Source organism: Pongo abelii, chromosome 9 (assembly GCF_028885655.2).
Source record: "Pongo abelii isolate AG06213 chromosome 9, NHGRI_mPonAbe1-v2.0_pri, whole genome shotgun sequence".
NCBI lineage: Eukaryota > Metazoa > Chordata > Mammalia > Primates > Hominidae > Pongo > Pongo abelii.
The window spans coordinates 81,490,908-81,510,470 of NC_071994.2; the positions used below are offsets into that span (position 1 = coordinate 81,490,908).

The window sequence follows — 19,563 nt, forward strand, 5'->3', positions numbered from 1 at the left end:
TATCTCCTGAAGCCCTCACAATAAATCCCAAATCAGTTGCAACCCCCACCCCCGCCATTGTACAGATGAAGAAACCGAGGCCCAGGGAAGTGAAGACACTTCCTACCGCAAAGTTCCACTAAAGAGTCAGGGCTAAAACTAAGTTGGTCTGACTCGCAGCCTGTGCTCCCTCCCCCATACCATCCACAAGAGCAGAGCATATGGTTTGAAAGGGTCTTCATGAAATATTCAGCTGCATTTGTAGCTCCTGTCTCGTTCAAGCCAGATCTGAATGCTTACAAGTGCATTTTTTTTTTTTTTTTTTTTTTTTTGCAAGGAAACTGCATGGGTACAAATTTCCAATTCATACTTAACAAGGTGGGGAAACGGGTCATTCTTGGCCTGCTCCAGAACAAGGGGTGAGTCTATGCACTCCTGGAGCAGCAGGCGCAGGGAGGGTTAAACGTGAGGCCAGAACCAAATCTCCTGTTTCCAGGAGCTGAGGATTTAGAAGAGTCTCTTTGGTTGATTTTTACAGGAGAGAAGAAGGAGTAACCAGCAAGTGAGAGGAGGCCTGCAAGGGTAGAGGAAGGAGGAGGAATAATAATAATCACAATACTTCTAGTCCTTTTGGAAAATATGTTCTCTTCCTTCAAGTCTGACCTCAGATGCTTCCCACTTTTTGAAGCTTCCCTGCCTCCCCCACTAACCTGGGTGTGAAGGTTCTTTCTCAGATGTGTCTGTCTACTTTGTGCCAGGCTCCCTGGTAGAAGCTTGATTAATGCTATTTCATTTCATTCTTACAGCAGGTATTGTTGCCATACAATAAAAAAGATGGAACTAATACCAAGAGTTTAGTTTGTCTGCCAAAAGTCATACAAGCTAGTCCAGTGGCTTCCAACCAGGGATGGACAATCTTGGCAATTCTTTGCTCAATGAACTTTTGGCAATGTCTGTCAACATTTTTGGTTGTCACAGTTGGCAGGGAAGGCACTGGAATCTAGTAGATAGAGGCCAGGGATGCTGCTCAACATCCATGATTCACAGAACACCCCCTACAGCAAAGAATTATCTGGTCATTTGTGGCAAAGTTGGCCAGGTGCAGTGGCTCACACCTACAATGCCAGCACTTTGGGAAAGCTGAGACAGGAGGATCGCTTAAACTCATGAGTTCGAGACCAGCCTGGACAACATGGCAAAACCTTGTCTCTACAAAACAAAACAAAACAAAACAAAAATTAGCCAGGTATGATGGCTGGATGCCTGCAGTCCCAGCTTTTATACTTGGGGGACTGAGGTGGGAGAATCATTTAAGCTCAGGAGAATCAATTATGCCCAGGAGGTCAAGGCTGCAGTGAGCCCTAGTCACATCACTGCACTCCAGCCTGGGCAATAGAACGAGACCCTGTCTCCAAAAAAAAAGAAAAAGTCTGGGGACAGAGGCTCACGCTTGTAATCCCAACACTTTGGGAGGCCGAGGCAGGTGGATCACGAGGTCAGGATATCGAGACCATCCTGGTTAACACGGTGAAATCCCATCTCTACTAAAAAATACAAAAAATTAGCCAGGCGTGGCAGCGGGCGCCTATTGTCGCAGTCACTCGGGAGGCTGAGGCAGGAGAATGGCATGAACCTGGGAGGCAGAGCTTGCACTGAGCCGAGATCACACCACTGCACTCCAGCCTGGGAGACAGAATGATACTCCGTTTCACAAAAAAAAAAAAAAAAAAAGTCGGGGGTGCCAAAGTTGAGAAAGCCTGGTCTAGTTGTGGCTCAGCCCAGATTTAAACTTAGGTCAGTCTGACTCTTCAACTGATAATGTCTTAATAGTACCTTTAACTGGATTTTAAGTGCCTTGAGATCTGAGTGGCGTACCCTTCTGCTTTTCTGTCTTGAGTCACATCTACTCCAGAGCCCAGCTCACTCAGCAAGCCCTTACTGATTGGATTAATCAGTATACTTAATAATGGTGCTAAGGATCAAGGTGAGGAGTCCACCAAAGGGACCCAGCCATTCTGTAACTGAACCTTTCAGGAGGACATTGAGTTCAATTTCCCACCCCCTGCAGGAAGCTTCTCAATAGACTTGACAGCGCTGCTTGCCCTCCTCCAATGACAGGGAGCTCACTCCCGCCACAAGCTGTCTAATCCCTTCTGGGATGTTCTGGCTGATGCTGAACTAAAGCCAGCTCTCCCCACATCCCTAGCGTATCTCAGTGTCTGGAGCCTTTGGGGAAAGACTCCTGGTTAGCTACTAAGAGATTAGCCCTAAACTCCTGGCCATGTTCTCCTGAGTCCTAGAAAGGTGAAGTAGAAGAACACAGACTTGGAGCCAGACTGATCCAAATTCAAATCCTGGCAACACTACTCATATAGTCAGTGATGGAGCATAACAAGACTGTTGGCAGAGTTGCTGTGCTCAGCACACAGTAGGTGCCTCTTAGCACACAGTAGGGGCACAAATGGCCTATCTATCTGAGGTGGCAGGATCTGCTCACGTGGACCTGGCTCCCATCCCTCTGGTATAAGCTCTGTGACATCTCTTTGGTCTCTGATTGCCTGCCTGCCTGCCTGCCTCTGGGGTCCACTTCTGAACAAGTGAATTTAATTCCGTGATTATTGAGAGGAAAGAACAGTGAGACATGTGACGACAACAGATCAAGAAATAACAACCATAAGAATGAACAAGGCAACACTTTAACTTGAAAAGTTCTAGGAATGTGCTGTAAATTATAGGTGTGTGCCCACACACCTGTGTACAAACACATGCCAAAATGTGGGGGTCTTTCAGAAACCTACTTTGATGCCTTGAGACCATCACCCACACTCTGGTCTAGAATGAATTACCCCACACTATTTCCCACCGTCAGGGGTAGGCTATGAAGGGAGTATCTCCTTTCAAAATTAATTCTTGATACAAGGCTTTGTTCATCAGTGCAGGCAGATGTGAGAAGAGGATACACATCTTCTATTAAAAATGTTAGCTAACAAGTTCAGACGACATCAAAAGATGGTGTGTATCTTGTTCCTCCCACCAGGTATAAGATATTCAAGTTCCCCATCCCCTCCATGGCTCATGAACTTACAACCAGCACCTCCTGGAGAGGAACATTTGCTTTACGGCCAGGTAGATTTCTGTAGGGACCCTGGCTCCCTGACTCACTGGTAGAGTGACCTCAGGCAAGGTGTCTAACCTCACTGAGTCCCTGTTGCCTCTCTGGAAAATGGGAACTAACAAGACCTTACTCAGCTCCATGTGAATAAATGAGATAATATAGGCCAAACGCCTCACGCAATTCAACAAAGAGGATCCTGTGATCATCCAGATGAGAGAAGATCGGGGTGAACCCAGGCGGTAGCAGTGGAAAGCATGAAGAGTGGTCCGCTGTGAGGTTATGTCTGGAAAGCAGAGCCAGTATGATTTCCTGACGGCTGAGCTATAAGGTATGAAAACAAAAACAGGAGTCAAAGATGACTCCAAAATTTGGGGCCTGTGAACCAGAAGGACCGAGTTACCATTAGCTGAGCTAGGGAGGATTGCCAGCAAAGCAGGTCTTTCAGGGAAGATGAGTTTCGCATGTGTTAGGTGTGAGACGCATATGAGATTATTCAAATAAAAATATCAAGGAGGCAGTTGGATATATGAATCTAGAATTTGATTGACACAGTATTGGTACCTTTCTTCCCCCTTTTCTTCTCTCCTTTAAAACTGCAGATACCTTCACAGATCCAGGAAGCAAGATATGGTCTAGATCAATCTTAATGACCTAGTGACCATCTACCCCAGTGTGATGCGGTTCAGCACACATGAACCAGGAGCTGAAGTGGCAGAGGGGACTGTCTGCTCAGGGCTTCCCCAGTGCCACCTTGGTACCCTGGTGACACAAAATGGGAATGATGAAACTCCCTACACAAGAATGATGAAAACTTCCCTGGTCAAAGTGCTACCAGACTAGAGGGAACTTGGTCTTGGTTCCATGCTTCCACAGGCCCATCATGGATCAGCACATTGTCAGAAGCTTTAAAAAGCTGCATTATCTTTGACCTAGAAATTTCAAGTAAAGAAATTGGACTGAAGAAAATAAACAGAAAAGTACATGAAAATTTTGATCTCAGCATTATTTATGGTGGTGAGAAATGGAAAACAACAGTAGAACATTAGTTAAGTAAATAATGGTATATCCTTATGATAGAATACTACATAGCTATTAAACATCATGTTGGAGGAAAAGCCTAATGGAACGGGGAAACGATCGTGATAGATTAAGGTTGCAAAACAATGTGTGTAATGTGCTCCAAATTATGGTGGGAGAGGGTAGTGGTGAGAATTAGGATTTTACATAGAAACAATACTGGAAAGAAAATTTTACATAGAAACAATACTGGAAAGAGGTAGTTAGGAGAAACTACCTCTCCATGGCAATATTATGGGTTATTTTTTCTTGTTCTCTGTGTTATCTTAGGTTTCTGAAATTTTCTGTTGTTTACATGCATTATTGTCATAATCAGAAGAAAACCACATTAAACAAAAACATAATAAATGTTATAAAATTTTCAAAGTAATACTTATCCTAGTAATAAAAATCACTGCCTATTCCACAATGTGCTATGAGGCTTAATGTGCTTGAAGATATAAAAGAAGCCTGGAGAGTACAACATAATATGTGGAACTGGAATCTTTCCACGGCCTGATGATAATGGCCACTATTTACTCTGTCGACTTCACACTACAATTGCCTCCACGGAGGCTACAACAATACTGACAAACAGTTGCACAAAACTGACAGATTCCATTCACTCAATGACAGTCTGCATCTGATGCTCCTGGACCTGAGGAGACAAAAGGGAGAAAGCAGAAGCAGGAAGGAAGACCAAGGTCTTAGAGCTCTGCTAAGCCAAGTGTGGCCTTAGACTGGCGGCATCAACATCTCCCGGAAGCTTGTCAGAAATGCAGGAGCTGAGAGGCCCATGCTCCCACCCACTGAATCAGAACTTGCATTTCAATAAGTTCTCAGATGGTACCTGTGTACATTAAATGTTAAAAGCCCTCTCCAAAATACAACAAATTTCCTCAGTTTGAGGTGGGTTTGAGAAGATCTCAAGAAAAAATCAGACCGCTGAGTAGAAGTACTTCTCAACCAAAAATTTATTGTCTAAGAGATGTAAAATCACCAAATCATGCATAAGTGAAGAGCCTCCAGGCCTTTGGGTCATGCTAAGTCTCTGGCACTAACCCTGGAAAGCTATCATCTGATAAGCATTTTATAGGATGCGGACAGAAATCAAGCATTCCCTCTTCCACCTGAAGAATGCTGAGGCCTTGCCAGCTTGGTGGAGGGTTGTGCATGAATGGTTAATGGGGCACAGCCCAGAAGTGAACAGAAAATAAACAAAAGTAGGTCAAAGGACTATCATGACATCTCCAGGCAAGGGCCAGGCCTTTCCCAGCACTCAGAAGGCAGCTGTGTTGGAATGAGAAGAGGACAGGCTGAGTAGGAAGGCCACTTTTCAGACCCAAATGCCCCAGTTTGCCAAAAAGGAGGGCAGGGGTGGGAAAGAAGCCTTGATTGCCATATCTGCAGTCCCATGGCTCAAACAAATTAGGTCACTCACCTCATACATAAATTACTCAATATAAGATCCCTTTATGCTGCTTTGAAAATGGAGGAGACTAACATTTAGTAAGGCTCTATTCTATGCAGCATTTCCCAACCCTGCTGTACCTTAGAATCACCTGGGCAGCTTTACAGAGTTCTGATGACTAGTTCCCACCTGGAACAGTTGTAGAGCGATCCGTGGTGGGGGCATGGTGCTAGTCTTTGGTAAAAAGCACCTAGGTGATTCTAACGCACAGCCAGGGTCAAGTAACTCTAAATCTAGTGCCTGACAGCAGCTCAGAGAAACAGGTGGAATATCATTCTCATTTTTAACATGATCAAGCTGGTGCTAGGTGGCAAAGAAACAGAGCTGGAATTTGAGCCAGGATCTGCTGTCTCAATCTACAGCCCTTTGGTTTTTCTGTGTCTACAGGCAACTTCATTTTCAGGGGGCAAGGAAGCTAGGGGTCCTCTCAGAGTCTGACCTGAAATAACCTGCAATAGACTCCTATAGAACCTCCCTCTATTCACATCCTTCCCCGTCCCGCCTCCTCCCCAATAAATACCTGCACTCGCCACTGGACTGTGCTGACAGGGTCCAGAAGCAGCAGCCAGCAGACCAGCAGCTGAGAGGTGGGGAGATAGTGGGGAAAAGAGCAATGCCAGGAGCTACCATTCACATAGACACTGATTATCAGGCCCTACCCAAGCTACTTCATGAATCCCACAACAACCCTTGGAGGTAGACACTTCTATTTTCTATTTTCTAACTGAAAAAAAATGATGGAAGCATAGAGAATCCAAGGAACTTGCTTGAATGCATACAGCTAGTAGGTGGCAAAGCAGAGAATTCAACCCAAAACCTGTTGGCATTTTTTCACTGTCTTATATGGCCTTAGGAAGCATTTTACTTAACTGCAATATATGGGAGAACCATCAGTAGCAGAGAAAAAGGAAGCAGTGACTTAGTGGTACCTCAATAAATTACTTCTAAAGCTTTAGAAATACTGGTGCTGATTCAAGGATGGCAAGGACTCACAACACTGTCACAAAGATTACTGCATGATAATCCTACCAACAACTCTGCCAAAGACTTATTATTCTCCCAATGTTATGGACAAGGAAACTATGGCACACAGACATTAAGTAATTTGCCCAAGGTCCCACAGATAGAAAGTGTGAGAACTGAGAGTTGTAGCTAATGACAAATTTAGTGCCTCTTTCAAGCCACCAAGAGTTGAAATTTGGGAGGAGACCTTGTTTCAAGGTGGCAAAAAGTGAGCTGAACCACTAGTGAGCAGTTTACATTCTTCCTGGAATGTGGCTTGGCTGCTGTCACTTAGCAGCGTTGGGCTACTTTTTTAGTTAGGCATGTTTGTTTCAATCATTCAACCTGCAAAAAAAAAAAAAAAGAAAAAAAAAAGGAATGTCTGCTTTATTTATTCCTTGAGAGGGACAAGTAGCGAGGCTGGGAAATGTTGAAGGGTTAATGGCACCACAGTGAAGTGCAGCCCAGGGAAACCAATAAGTAAAATACAATGGCCCAGGTGGGAACAGAACTTCCAAACCTGTACCAGAGAGAGCACAAGACTTGGAGTCAGCCAGACATCTGTCCAGTTCCTGGGCCTGCCATTCACAAGCCCTTATGGCAGGGGTCATGTTGAGTAACCACATGATGCCTCCTCTCCCTCTTCTGGAGAGTGATGATCCTACAATCTCAAGAGAGCGGCACAAGCACTAAAGGAGTGTACATTCTAGAGGGTGCTGCACCCCAGGCATGGAAGACATTTGCATTTTTATTTACCCATATGTGCCAGATGTCCCACTGAAGTGAGCACAATCCACACAGCCATGAGATATGGGATAGATTCTATTGCTTCCCTCTTTATAGATGAGGACATTGAGGAACAGAAGGGTCGCCCAAGGTCCCATGGCAAGGAGGTGATGGTGGTTCAGGGTCTGAACCTAGTTCTTTCCATCTTTGAAGTTGATGTCTTTTGCAATACCCCATGCTGCTCAGTCAGAATCACCTACTACATGTAGAAATGTACTTAAATGGCCATAAAGAGGAATTAAGGTTTAACATTAGAAAGAACATCTAGGCCTTGAAGGCAGACAAACTCTAGAATAGATAAGCCAGAAGTTCCAAACATGCTAGAAAAAACAGATTAGGAACAGCTGGGAGTCTCTGAGGCATTCTATAGCAGAAAGAGCACAGGGATGCACCGTTGCCAATTTTCTTAGGTTAGTTCAGTTAATAAATTAAATAAATAAATAAAACACAAAACTTAATAAAGAAAAAAGTCAAAACAATCTTCCCCAAACCATCAAAAATTCTATTAATTCATAAGTTACTACTCAGTACTTTATTTCTCTAGTCCTGCTTCAACAAATATCTACTTTTAAAAATACTTTTGGGGTTTAGCACTATAGCATTTAATATTTTTTAAACATAATTTTTATCATGGCATTTTCCCTTGTCACAAAATACATTTTCAAAACAACACGTAATCTTCGAATAATATTCCGCTGTTAGGCTCATCCACACTTTACTTATTCCATCCAATTGTTTACCTTTTTCCTCTCTTTTATAAATAACACTGCAATGAACATTTTTATTCTTAAATTTTCTCTGCCCATCTCTGATTATTTTCTTTGGCTAGATACCTAGAATCAGAATACTGGACTAAAGGGAATAAGTGTTCCGAAGTCTACTGACAGTTACTGCCAAATTGCTCTCCTAAAAGGGTATATTAATTTGCATTTCAACCAGCAGCAAAGGAGGGTACCTGTCTCCAGCACCCTCTCCAGGATCCAGCACTGCCTTAAAAATAATCTTAGCTAGTAAGACAAGTGAAAAATAGCAGCATGAATCAGCAAAGAGCATTCAAATAGTCTGCCTGTAGTCGTACATCATTTAAATAGTCATCTACCTGTAGTCATACATTCAGTACGTGGCATACCCAGGATATGAACTCAGTCCTCTAGCTCCAGAAGCTGGGTCCCTAACCATTAGCCCAAAGAACTTTACCACAACTTGAATTACTCAGTAGTTGCCATGTGTCAGCTATTATTTTAGGAAATTTTACATTGGAGTTCATAATGGCAAGGATCCTTGCATTTTTTTTTTAATCCCAACCTTAATCGAATGTCTTGCAATGATAGCAATGTTCTATAACTGCACTGTCCAGTATGGCAGCCACTAACCACATGTGGCTGTTGAGCACTTGAAATCTGGCTAGTGCAACCCAGGAAATAAATGATTAGTTTTGTTTCATTTTAAGTAAATTTAGTTTAAAATGTGACTAGTGACTACTATATTGCATAGAATAGCTCTAGATTATCTAGTGCATTGCTCAATAAATATTTATGAAGTAAAAAACTTATGTGGTCTTCTAATTCCACCTACTTCTACCATATTTCTTTCAAGGCAAGAGCTGCCTTCTTCCTCCCTCATCTCTGTGTGTCCATTTGTTTTCTCCAATGCAAGGTGAATGCTATTTATCTGTCATGTGGGATGATGTCAGGATCAGCTAATTAATGTTTGCAAAGAGCTGCATTGCTGACTGGTTCTCAGAATAATTGCACGTTAGTAAAACGTTTAAACGATCAGTTCTCATCCTGAGGTCAAAGCAGAGCTGGGTTTATTTAGTAAAAAGCTGGTTTCTCTGACTCACCCTGAACTGGATCCTTTCACTGTGGACCTCATCAATACAAGCCCTTCACATTTAGAAGGTTCTACGGAACAGAAGATACTGAAATTTACCTTCACAATAGTTTTGATGTCACAGTTTGATGAGTAAATTAATAATACAAACAAGATTGGGGAGGGTGGATATTTAACCAACTTGAACAAATTGCTTTTAAGCTCTTAAGCACTTTAATTGCTTGCATGATAATGATGCAAATTTTTACATGTCTTGATCCACTTTCAAAGTAGGCCCAGAAAAAGGACCTCTAAAGGGAAACACTTTGCTAAATTATCCGTTTGAATTACATGGCATATTCTTGAAAGTGACAAAGTTGCCATTCTAGGAGAAACAAGGATTTAGGAGCCAGAGAGGTCTACCATCAAATGCTAGTTCTGGTGGTGTGACCCTGGGCTCAGCCTTACTGAGCTTCAGTTTCTCTGACACACAGAAAGCATGAGTATGTGTTCATTTTGTTCTTGCCTCATTTTCCATCTCCTATACGATTACAGGATGAAAGGACTGACTCCGCCCCTCTGCACTTTATTTCCACTGTCTGTGGAAATAAAGATTATTCCCCAAATCTAAAATGAAAGAATGGACACATCCCTTTATAGTGCCATTCTACAAATATAAGCAACTCCTCTTGACATCCAGGGGTCATGATCATGACTTTCTGAAATAAAGTCAGAGCAGTAGATAGCTTGAAATCTTGCTACTCCATGTGTGGACAATGGACCAGGAGCATGGCAGCACCTGGGAGCTGGCGAGAAATGCAGATTCTTGGGCCCCTCCCCAGACCAACTGAAGTAGAATCTGCATCTTAACAAGATCCCAGAACTAGGGGTGTGCACGTTAGAGTTTGAGATTGCACTAACTTAACAAGACATGGAAACCACTCTCTTCTCCCAAACCAATTTTATAGTGAGGAAAACTGGCATCAGGAATTGGCAAGGTTTACCCCAGACCATAAATGTACTAACTGCAACCCTTTTGTTTGAATTTCAAGGGGTGCAAGACCAGCCTTTCAGAAATCAACACTCATCCCACAGCGAGAAAAATCGACTTTCAAAGAAAAACATTCTTAAAACCTAATGTTCTTAAGGATTTTAATGATTAACCAATTGCCTCTGATACCCTTTTGCACTATTGGGTGAGGCTACAGTGATGCCATTGTGTAAAGCCAGTGCAGAACACACAGGAAAAGGGAACCGGGGTGCTGAGCACTGCTCTGGAGATCCCATATGGCCCGTTTCCTTTCTGTTTTCCAAATGAAAGAAAAGCTCTGATTTGATGTTCAGAACATGACAAAGAACAGAAACACCCCTTCACCTTCCCTAGTGAAACTAGAGTGGCATAAGTATCAAAGCAGCATCTAAACCGTTGTCTGAAGTCAGAGTCAGCAACCAATAGAGCAGGCTCCCTCTGTGGTGACCACACCGTGAAACAATCCTGAGGTGACCTCTCTACCTGATCTAAAGGAACTCCTCACGTCTCCTGCTGAGCATGGGGGCACCTTGGAAATGGGAGGACTGGACTTCCCCCACTGGTTCCACTGAATTCTTCGTCAGATGACTAGCTATCTAACTACAGGGAACACATCTTTTCTGGTCCCACACTTGAGAAGGGGGAACGGCAAAAGCACCCTCTGATTGGATTGAACCATGCAAGGAGGGGACAAGATGCCTAACAATTTCCACTTTCAAAATAGCATGTAGGCTTGTTGATTGATTGATTGATTGGGCCCTGGAACTGTGAAGGGAGACTCCGTTGGGTTGATTTTTCCCAGTAAAATGCCATACAGCAGGTGGAGATAAGCTTGCTGTGGGGTAGAGTCTCAACTGTTTGCTTTGTAAAATCTCCCAGGCCAGTTTAAGGCCTCTGAACCAAAGGGAAGGAGAAAGGTGGGAGGGGGAAATCCACAGCCTCAGCAAATGCTGAAGACGCACACTCTTCTCGGAGGAACTATTTGTCATTCACCATGGAGCCAGCCCCACCTACAACGCTGAGGAACATATTTACATATTTCAACTCCATTGCTGGCTGAAGCACTCCAGAAAGTGATGATTCCAAGAGCCAGGGAAGAAAAATGTTCTTGGAAAAAGAATTTGTGTATCAGTTCAGCAGAACAGCTCAAAATTATGCAAATTCCCTGCTTGAAGTTTGACTGTCACCCCTGCCTTCTTCTACCACCTGGGCTTCCAAGCCTGTAAGGGACTGCAAAGTAAATAGCCATATTCTGGTTAAAAAGATGAAAGAGACATCGTGGTTTACCTAACTGCTTTTCATGTGTGACAGAAGCTTTAGTATGGTATCTGCCTTTAACCCTGAAATGCTACTTTCTAGGAATTCATCTTAAGGAAATACTAAAACTGCACAGTATGTACAAGGATGGTTACTACGGTCTTGTTATGATAATAAAAAAATGAAAAATAAACACAAAGTCAAAAAATTAGGTACTCATTAAATTATATCTGTCATACTATAACATTGGCAGTCTATGTAGCATTACAAATGTCACCATAGGAGGAAAAGAGAGCATGATAAGATTCGCATGCTTTATCATTAGATGAAAATAAGCATTCAAAACAGTATACTAGGATCTCATCATTTTTTCTACATTCATTAAGTCACAAGGTACAACCCAAAATGTGATGGAACATTTTGGCTTTGCTTTTCTCTGTAATGCCTGAATTTGCTACAGTGAGCACATATTACTTTGGTCATTAGAATAAAGACTGTAAAAGAAAAAAAAAGTAATAAATATATAACCCAGGAAGCAATAGGCACATATATTTACATTGCTTCATTAGACATTTTCCATATAGAGAACATTCAGGGAACCGTGTCTGCTTGGCTCCCTGAGAACTGGGGCATGTTACTTTCAAAGTGGCCCCCACAGCCCATCTGTCAGTGCAAAGCAAAGATGGAGTGATTCAGCTTTCAGTTACAATAAAAGCCAAGCTGATAGACCATGTAAGAAGGCAGGTAAAAACTGGCCCCTTAGATCTAGAATTGACATTGATTTACCCTGCTAGGCTCTTGGAATCAAATCTGCAAGGAGGTGATTTAAATCCTGTTGTTCTTTTGTTTAACTTTTTAGATTAATGGATGTGGGAGAAGTTATGGGGACAGGAACTACAAAAGGTTTGGGCTGGGGCCGTGTAGCTGTTTGTTAGACCAGGACAGGGGCTGAGAACCCCGGGCGGAGACTTGCACCACTGGTGCTTATCAAATCTCATTTTCCTTCAACCTCTAGCACAATTAGAGTGTGAGCTGGCATCTTAAATTGAGTCTCTTGCTTGTGTTGCCCAACAATCTTTAATTCCTAATCACCTTCATTTCCCTTATTTGTAACTTTTGATTTGGAAATATCGGGTTATGTAACATGTCAATCTGCATGAGAATGCAACTCTGGCAGAAAAAGGGACTCAATGAAGCACAAATTCTAACAAAACTGGAAATGACTTTCCTAAGAAAAGAAAAGATATTTTCATTTCATGCATTTGAAGCTGGTTTTAAATAGGCTGGATGCAAGGTTGGTGGTTCTTTTGGGGCTGTTGATTTCTCTGCCCAATCTCCACCCAACAAATGCAGGATGCTTCCTGGAAGGGGATAAGGAGGTAGAAAGGAACAAGCATCTGTGAAGGGACCACAGTATGCCAGAGGCCTTATCCATGTTAAAACTGACAGTGTTCAATAATATGAAAGATTTAAAAAGATGAGGAAATGTTCTAGGTTAAAAGTTTAAAGAGACATGAAAAGCTGAATGAACTCATAAGCCAGGATTTTCTATTGCTATAACGGACGTTATTGGGACAATTGGAAAAATCTGAATAAATTTTATAGACTGGATCATAAAAAAAAACTGACAGTGTTGCAAACTAAGTAATATTGTGCCATTTTACAGGGGAGAGGACGGAAGCTCCAAAGAGAATTTGCCTAAGGCCACAGAGCCATGATTCCAACCCAATAGTTAAGAGATTAAAGTCACATCCTATCACCTTACTCCCACAAAACCGCAAAAGATTGAGGAGACTATACCAAATAGAATCAGATTCTATTGGAGGAGAGTCCGCGGGAACCCATTACTCTAATACCTAGCCTTCTACCTCATATTCCAGGCCACTCCACTCACTATAGAACTATCCTTTGACGGTTCTTGTTCAGACCAAGCACTAGTTCTGCCCGTTGGCGTCCGCACTGGTCAAGGCCGGTCTGTTAGGGTGGCTGATCCGCTTACCGCACCACTGTACCTCCACCCCCAAACAGAGGCCTTGATGAAAACAAGATGAGAGCAGAGGAGGAACCCAAGAACTCTTTCTAGAAAACCGAAGCTCTCCGTCCCGGATCCCTTCCCCCACCACAGGCTTGTGGCAATTCCACAAGCCCTCCGCACCCTGCCCTCCTCTCAGTTCAAGACACATGCTGGAAATAAAAGCTTCCCCGAATTCGCTCCCTAAAAGCACACAAACATCTATGCCCTAAGTCCTGGCTGCATATCTTGAGGAGTTTCAGTTCCCCAAACATTTCCAAGGACCTACGGCACACAGGTGCCGCTAAAGGAGACACCCGTTCACTCCAGGCAATCAGCTCCAACAGGTCCAGTTCCACTAAGTGGAAGGGCTTCCTGTCAACACCCTCACCGGAGAAAACGGATTCCTCCTCAGCATTCCTTATAACACCTGGAAAGGGGAAACCTGTTTTTTGTGCTATGTGTGCCTTCGCTGCAAATCTCTCTGCTCCCGAACAATACACACACACACACAAATGCACACACACACACAGGCGCGCAGAAAACTAGTTCCCACTAGTTCACCACCAGTGAAAACACCCCTCGTAACTTTGACGAGAAGGGCTGTCGCTGAAAGCCGAACTGCGGAGCGCCCGGAGCGCGCTGTTGAGTCCGGGGGAACGCGGCCGGGCGGGGGAGGGGAGGAAGGCGCGGCCGGGACCCTGCACTGTGCCGCGCAGCGCTTGCGGCTGGAACCTGGCCTGGAACTCTGTCTTCTCGGCTCCAGTTTCCCGCCCAGGCCCCGCCCACCCGGCCGCCCCGCTGGTTCGCACCGCTGCTCCGGCCACCGAGGAGCCCAAAGTTGGTGGCGTCCCGCGGACTCCGGCGGAGAGCGCGAGGGAGTCGCGGCCGACTCCCGTACCCCGAAGACAACTGGAGGCCGGCGGGGGAGGCGGGCCACGAGGGGCTGGGGCGAGGGAGCTGGGATGAGCGGGCCCGGCTAGCCGGGAAACAGGTTGCCGCGGAGTCCCGTCCCCTCCCCCTCTGCCGTCCTCGCCGCGACCCGATTCCCGCCCACCCCGGGGAGCTAACCCAGCCGCCTCCGGGGCGCCCTCCTTCTTCCTGGATTCCCGCGGCTGGACCAGAGCCCCTCTGGCAGCCGGGTTAAAGGCTCCTTCAGCAAGGTCAAGGCGCGGCCGGCTGGCACCTGGGGATTTTTTTCCAGCCGAGCACTGGCTTTTCAATCGCATTGTTAAGGATCATGGCAGCGGCAGGAAATCCGAAGGGCCCCACAGGTCTGCGCGAGGGAGGATTTATTTTACAGCAAGGAACAGATTCAGACAGATCGGGGATTTCAGTGGGAGGGGATGAGAGGTTTCAGGAGGCTGGAATGTGGCAAAAACAAAACACTCCCCACCCATGCACATCACCATCTCCTGACTGCGGGCTGGGGGGAAGGGAGTTCAGGGCCAATGTGTCCCAGACTTCAGCGTTCCCCACGGCTCTGTCAGGGCTGGGGTGGCTTATCCCTCTACAGACGAAAATCAAGATTTAAAAGCACACTCTTACTGTGGTTTCTCTATCAAAGCCCATCAACGTGATACACAGGCTGCGGCGCTGGAGGGAAGCGGCGAAACGGGGAGAATAAATGCAACAGAAGCAAACTGCTGTCTGCAGAGGCGAGAGGCGAGGGCACGGAAGCCATACCCGACTCCAGCCCCATCCCGTCCCTATCAGCGCCGGGCTAGCGCAGGAAACCAGGAATAGGTGTAGGTAAGGGTGGCAGCCCGGCAGAGCCAGCGTTCTACTCCCTCTAACCCCTCGCCAGCGTGGGCCTGGATGGCTGGGCTGCCTGGGCATCTCCAAGGGGGACCAGGCACCGCGGGCAGGTTTCTCAACACGTAAAGGGCACAGGGCGTGAAAGACGAGGAGGGGCGCCCAGGAAGGGCGGAAAAGAGGGGCTTTGGGGCTCCCCAGGACACCAAGTCAGTTTCTGAAAACGGCGTTCCCTGGAAGGCCTTCCAACACCTCCGAGAGAAGACTTAGAGCTCCGAAGACCCAATGAAACCTGAGTTCTGACTGACTCCTCCTCTGCGATCAATTCCGGATGCCCCCACCGAGTCCCTGCCTCGGTAACCGGTTCTTTGGGGACAGCAGCATCAGCACCCGACGCCCATCGCACAAGTGGGCGCACAAGCGAGGCGTATCCTAGCTACCCAGGCCGGGGTGGGGGCGCCCCGGTACTTACACTCCCCAAGCAGGCAAACTTTCAGGCTTGTCTTTCGAGAACCGGGAGCTCGCATCACAGTTCCGGGTAATCACCGAGGCAGCTTATGTAATTGCCCGCGATGCCACTCAGCAGATCTCTCTCCTTACACGGCCTCAGAGCTCAGTACATGGGCAACCTCTTCCCCCCACCCCCCACCCCGGCGATCAGAATCCCGAGCGTGCCCCACCGCCGCCTTCTACAAAGCAGCAGGGTGATCTCGTGTGCTACAAACACCAAGCCAGTATGCAGGTTCCGGCAAAACTCTGGCTGCCTCCCTGCGCCCCTTTCACTGCGTCGATGGTTTACGGATAACTGCATTTCTATAAACCCTCTCTCCACGGTTAGGGGGTGGGAGGGAGTTAGAGATCCGGTGGGGGGTTGGCGCGGTACTGTTGAGGGCTCTGCACCCAACTGGGCAGTAATACACTCATCCACATGGACGCTGGTGCATAAATTGCCTTAACATTTTGCCCTGAAAGCGGAGCCAATTTCCAAAGTTAAGGACCACGCAGCTGAATTTCCAGTACTTTCCAACCTCGCCTAGGCGGGGGCAGGCAGAGAAGGGGCAGGCAGCGGGCAGCTAACTCGCCCGACCCCCCCGCCAAGAAGGACTGACTAGGTGAACCCCCCGCCCTTCACCCAAGTAGTTGGTTGTGTATTCCTCGGTTGCGTGTGTGTGTACACACACACACACGCGCCGCCCCACTACCTTCCTGTCTGCTCCTCCAATGTAACGACCGCATTTAAAAATGGCAATTAAAATGACTAAGGAGCTCGGTGATCACATTTCAACCCAGAACACACTTCCCGAAGCTGGGGGTGAGAGTAGTCATACAGTCACACTCACACCCGGGAGCCCTCCAAGCGTCCATCTGGCGGCTGCAGCCTCAGTTGGCTCCTAGACGAACATCAATACCGCGGCCGGGCGCTCGGTGAGGAGAGGCGGGCGCCCCGCGGGTTGCAGAGGGCGAGGAGCTGGGGTCGCATCTCCGGGATATGAGCTCCAACCACGGCCCGTGCGGGGCTGCTGCAGCCAGCACTTGCCCCTCAGGGCAGGCTGCAGCCGCTGAAGCCCGGCACCGCCTCGCGGGCTCCTCCAGCGCCCGCCGGGGGCCTGGGGCGAGCTGGTCTGCAGAGGGGCTGCAGACGACCGGGCCGGGGCGGGGAACGGGATCCGGGAGAGGCAGACGAACCTGGGGCGCGCCGCCTCCCTCCCACCCGCCTCCCACCTCCCTGCCCTCCCCCAGCCCTTGCTCCCAGGCTCCAGTCCGCGGCGGGCTCCGGGGGCTGCGGCGGCTCCAGGCTCCAGAACAGCTCGCCTCTTCGGCCACCCGCGCCCTAGCCTCCCTCCTCCCGGGCCAGGGGAGCAGGCAAACATCTCCCGGAGCCCTCGGCAGCCGCGTGAGCTCCCCGAACCCTGCCCGGGCCAGCAGTGCAGAGGGCGATGGAGCTGGCGAGGCGTCGCCGCGGTCCCCAAGGCGCTTTTCCGTAGAGCGGATCACGCCGCCTTACCGTGGCTGCAGGCTGCTACCGCCGGGGAAGCGGGGAGGAGGGCGGCAGGGAGGCAAGGCGCCGCGCCGGTGGCTCCTCTCTCTCTCGGCGGCGCGGCTCCTCTGCTCCGCGAGCCGGAGCGGGGCGCCCAGGAAGGAGCAGGTCCGGGCTCTGCGCTCAGCTCCAGCGAGACCAACAATAGCTCCCGCGGGGAGCGGAGCCCCAGCGAGCCTCCAGCCGCGCGCGCACGCCCGGCTCCCGCTCCCAGCCGCTCCCGGCCGGCGTCCCTGCCAGCACTGCTGCCCCACATGAAACAGCTGCAATCCCGAGGCTTCTGGGGGGTTGGGGCGGGTGTGTGCGCGCGCGTGTGTGAGTGTGTGTGTGTGTTTAATAGCTTCCCTTCTCTTCTTCCCCTCCCTGCCTGCTCGCCTGCCTGCCTCCGTCCCCCACCCTCGCTCTCTTACACACAGAGAGGGCGAGCGAGAGAGAGACACACACACACACACACACGCGCACACGCACACGCAGGTTACATGAATGGGAGGCGGGAGCCAATCCTACGAGGCCGGCGAGCCGCGCGGCGCACTGGCGCTGGGAGCAGGGCCGCACTCCGGCGCGGGGGGGCGCCACGCAGGTGATGGGCGCCTCTCCGGGGGCCACGCGTGGCCGCTCCCTCACCCCAGTCTCGGTTCCTCTCTCTCCTTCCCCCTTCCTCTCCGCCGCCTTCTCCATCTTCTCTCCTTTTACCTCCTTTGCTTTCTCGAGTTCTCCGAGCTCTCTCAGCTCGGTATCTTTCTTGGTCTCTTTCTTCTTTTACCCTCCTTGCTTGCTTTCTCTTCCCCTTTCTGAAACTTTCTCTTTTCCTTTGTGGACTTTCTTGTACTTCATATCCTCTTGCCTTTTGTTCTCTTTCCTCCTCCTTTGGCTTTCTCTCCAGGCTCCCCGTAGCACGGTCTCGTCCCCTCTCCCTCCTCTTCTCCTTTCCCTGGGTCTCTCTGGCGCCCAGGGCCTCCCTTCTGCCTGCTCGCTGGATGTTACTCCACACCCCCCACCCCAACACTTTTCTAGGGACGGTCTCTTTCAAGTTGCTACTGCAGGACAATCGGAGTAATTAAGAGCTGAGATCTCGAGTTCCTTCTTCAGGCATGCAAGATGCCCAAAGAAAGGCCCTCCTTCCTCGGACAACTTCCCCAAAACCATGGTAACAGCTACTGAGTCGTGATAACAATCACTTAAAAAATAGCAGTGATTGCAGTCCAAGAGATTTCTGTCCCTCGAATGTCTGGATCGTGATGGCAAGCACATTTCCAAGAGAAGGGCATTTTTATGTGATGAGAGCGGTAGTTTGACTGAGTGGCAACTTGGAAGGGCTTTGGGGAAGAGACTGGAGGAATTCCCACTCCAGCCCTGCTGCCTGCTGGCTATAGGACTTAGTGCGAGCCATTTCCCCTTACCCGGCTTCAGTTTTCTCATCTATAAAATGGATGATACCGACTTCACCAGTTTTGGTGAGGATTAAAAGAGAGAACGATGGAAAGAAAGCACTGGGTGTATATGAGATGCTTAATTTATGTTAGTTTCCTTCTTTAAGACAACTTCCTTCATGATCTGCTACAGTGTGTCTCTCTGATCTAAAGTAGTCAATGAAGGAGGAAATGTGACAATGCTAATTTCACATAAATGTGAAAGGAGGGGTAGGCTATTTTGAAAACTCTTCTGTGTGGTGAGGAGACTGTCTAGCCAGTTGCCATATGCTGATTATAAAGGCATCACAGATTATAAACGTGGGGTGCTGGAATGGCCCTTCAACATCTCATAACTAGGGCATCTCAGAAAGGCAGGGATGGGTTGGGGTGGGTGGGAAGTTTCCACACAATCTGTCCAATCTATTTTTAAAATCTTTATGATAAGTGTACAGTGACCAGTGACAAAGCCTCTGAGATTAACTAAAATGTCAAGTCTCTGCCTTTGAATAGCATTTATCAACTTTGTGTCCTCACTGCAGACATCAAATGCTGGGCATCAGCTGTGATTGGCAGTTAGATTTAGTCCTTCAACAAATATTTGTTGACCACCTACTTTGTGGCAGGTGCTGTGACAGGTCTCGGCATTCAGTGGTGAGACAAACAGGCCCTGTTTTCTGAGCTTACAGTTCAGTAGGCATGTTTCATGAATGTATACTGAAAAATGAGACACATGTACCTGAAGGAGTAACATTGGTTTGGTGGACAAATTCTTTCATTACAGAAGATCCAAGACAGGGAGTATAAGAAAGGGATCTTTGAGAGTGATAATTTTGCAAACC

At 47.5% G+C, this 19,563-nt stretch overlaps 1 protein-coding gene across 15 annotated transcripts in view; it reads right to left on the reverse strand.

Annotated features, from left to right (window-relative positions):
- Positions 1 to 19,563, reverse strand: part of TENM4 (teneurin transmembrane protein 4) — a 3,040,222-nt gene that overhangs the window by 768,052 nt on the left and 2,252,607 nt on the right. For 6 of the 15 annotated variants that reach the window (XM_063711314.1, XM_054526087.2, XM_063711312.1 and 3 more), the window contains exon 1: positions 17,280 to 17,760. The exons of 3 other annotated variants lie outside the window; for them this stretch is intronic. In XM_063711314.1, the coding sequence (XP_063567384.1) occupies positions 17,280 to 17,568 (289 nt within the window). In that variant the 5' untranslated portion in view covers positions 17,569 to 17,760. Of the gene's footprint in view, positions 1 to 17,279; positions 17,762 to 19,563 lie in introns of those variants that run through there. 6 more of the 15 variants (XM_063711311.1, XM_054526086.2, XM_054526081.2 and 3 more) reach the window with 3 other exon arrangements.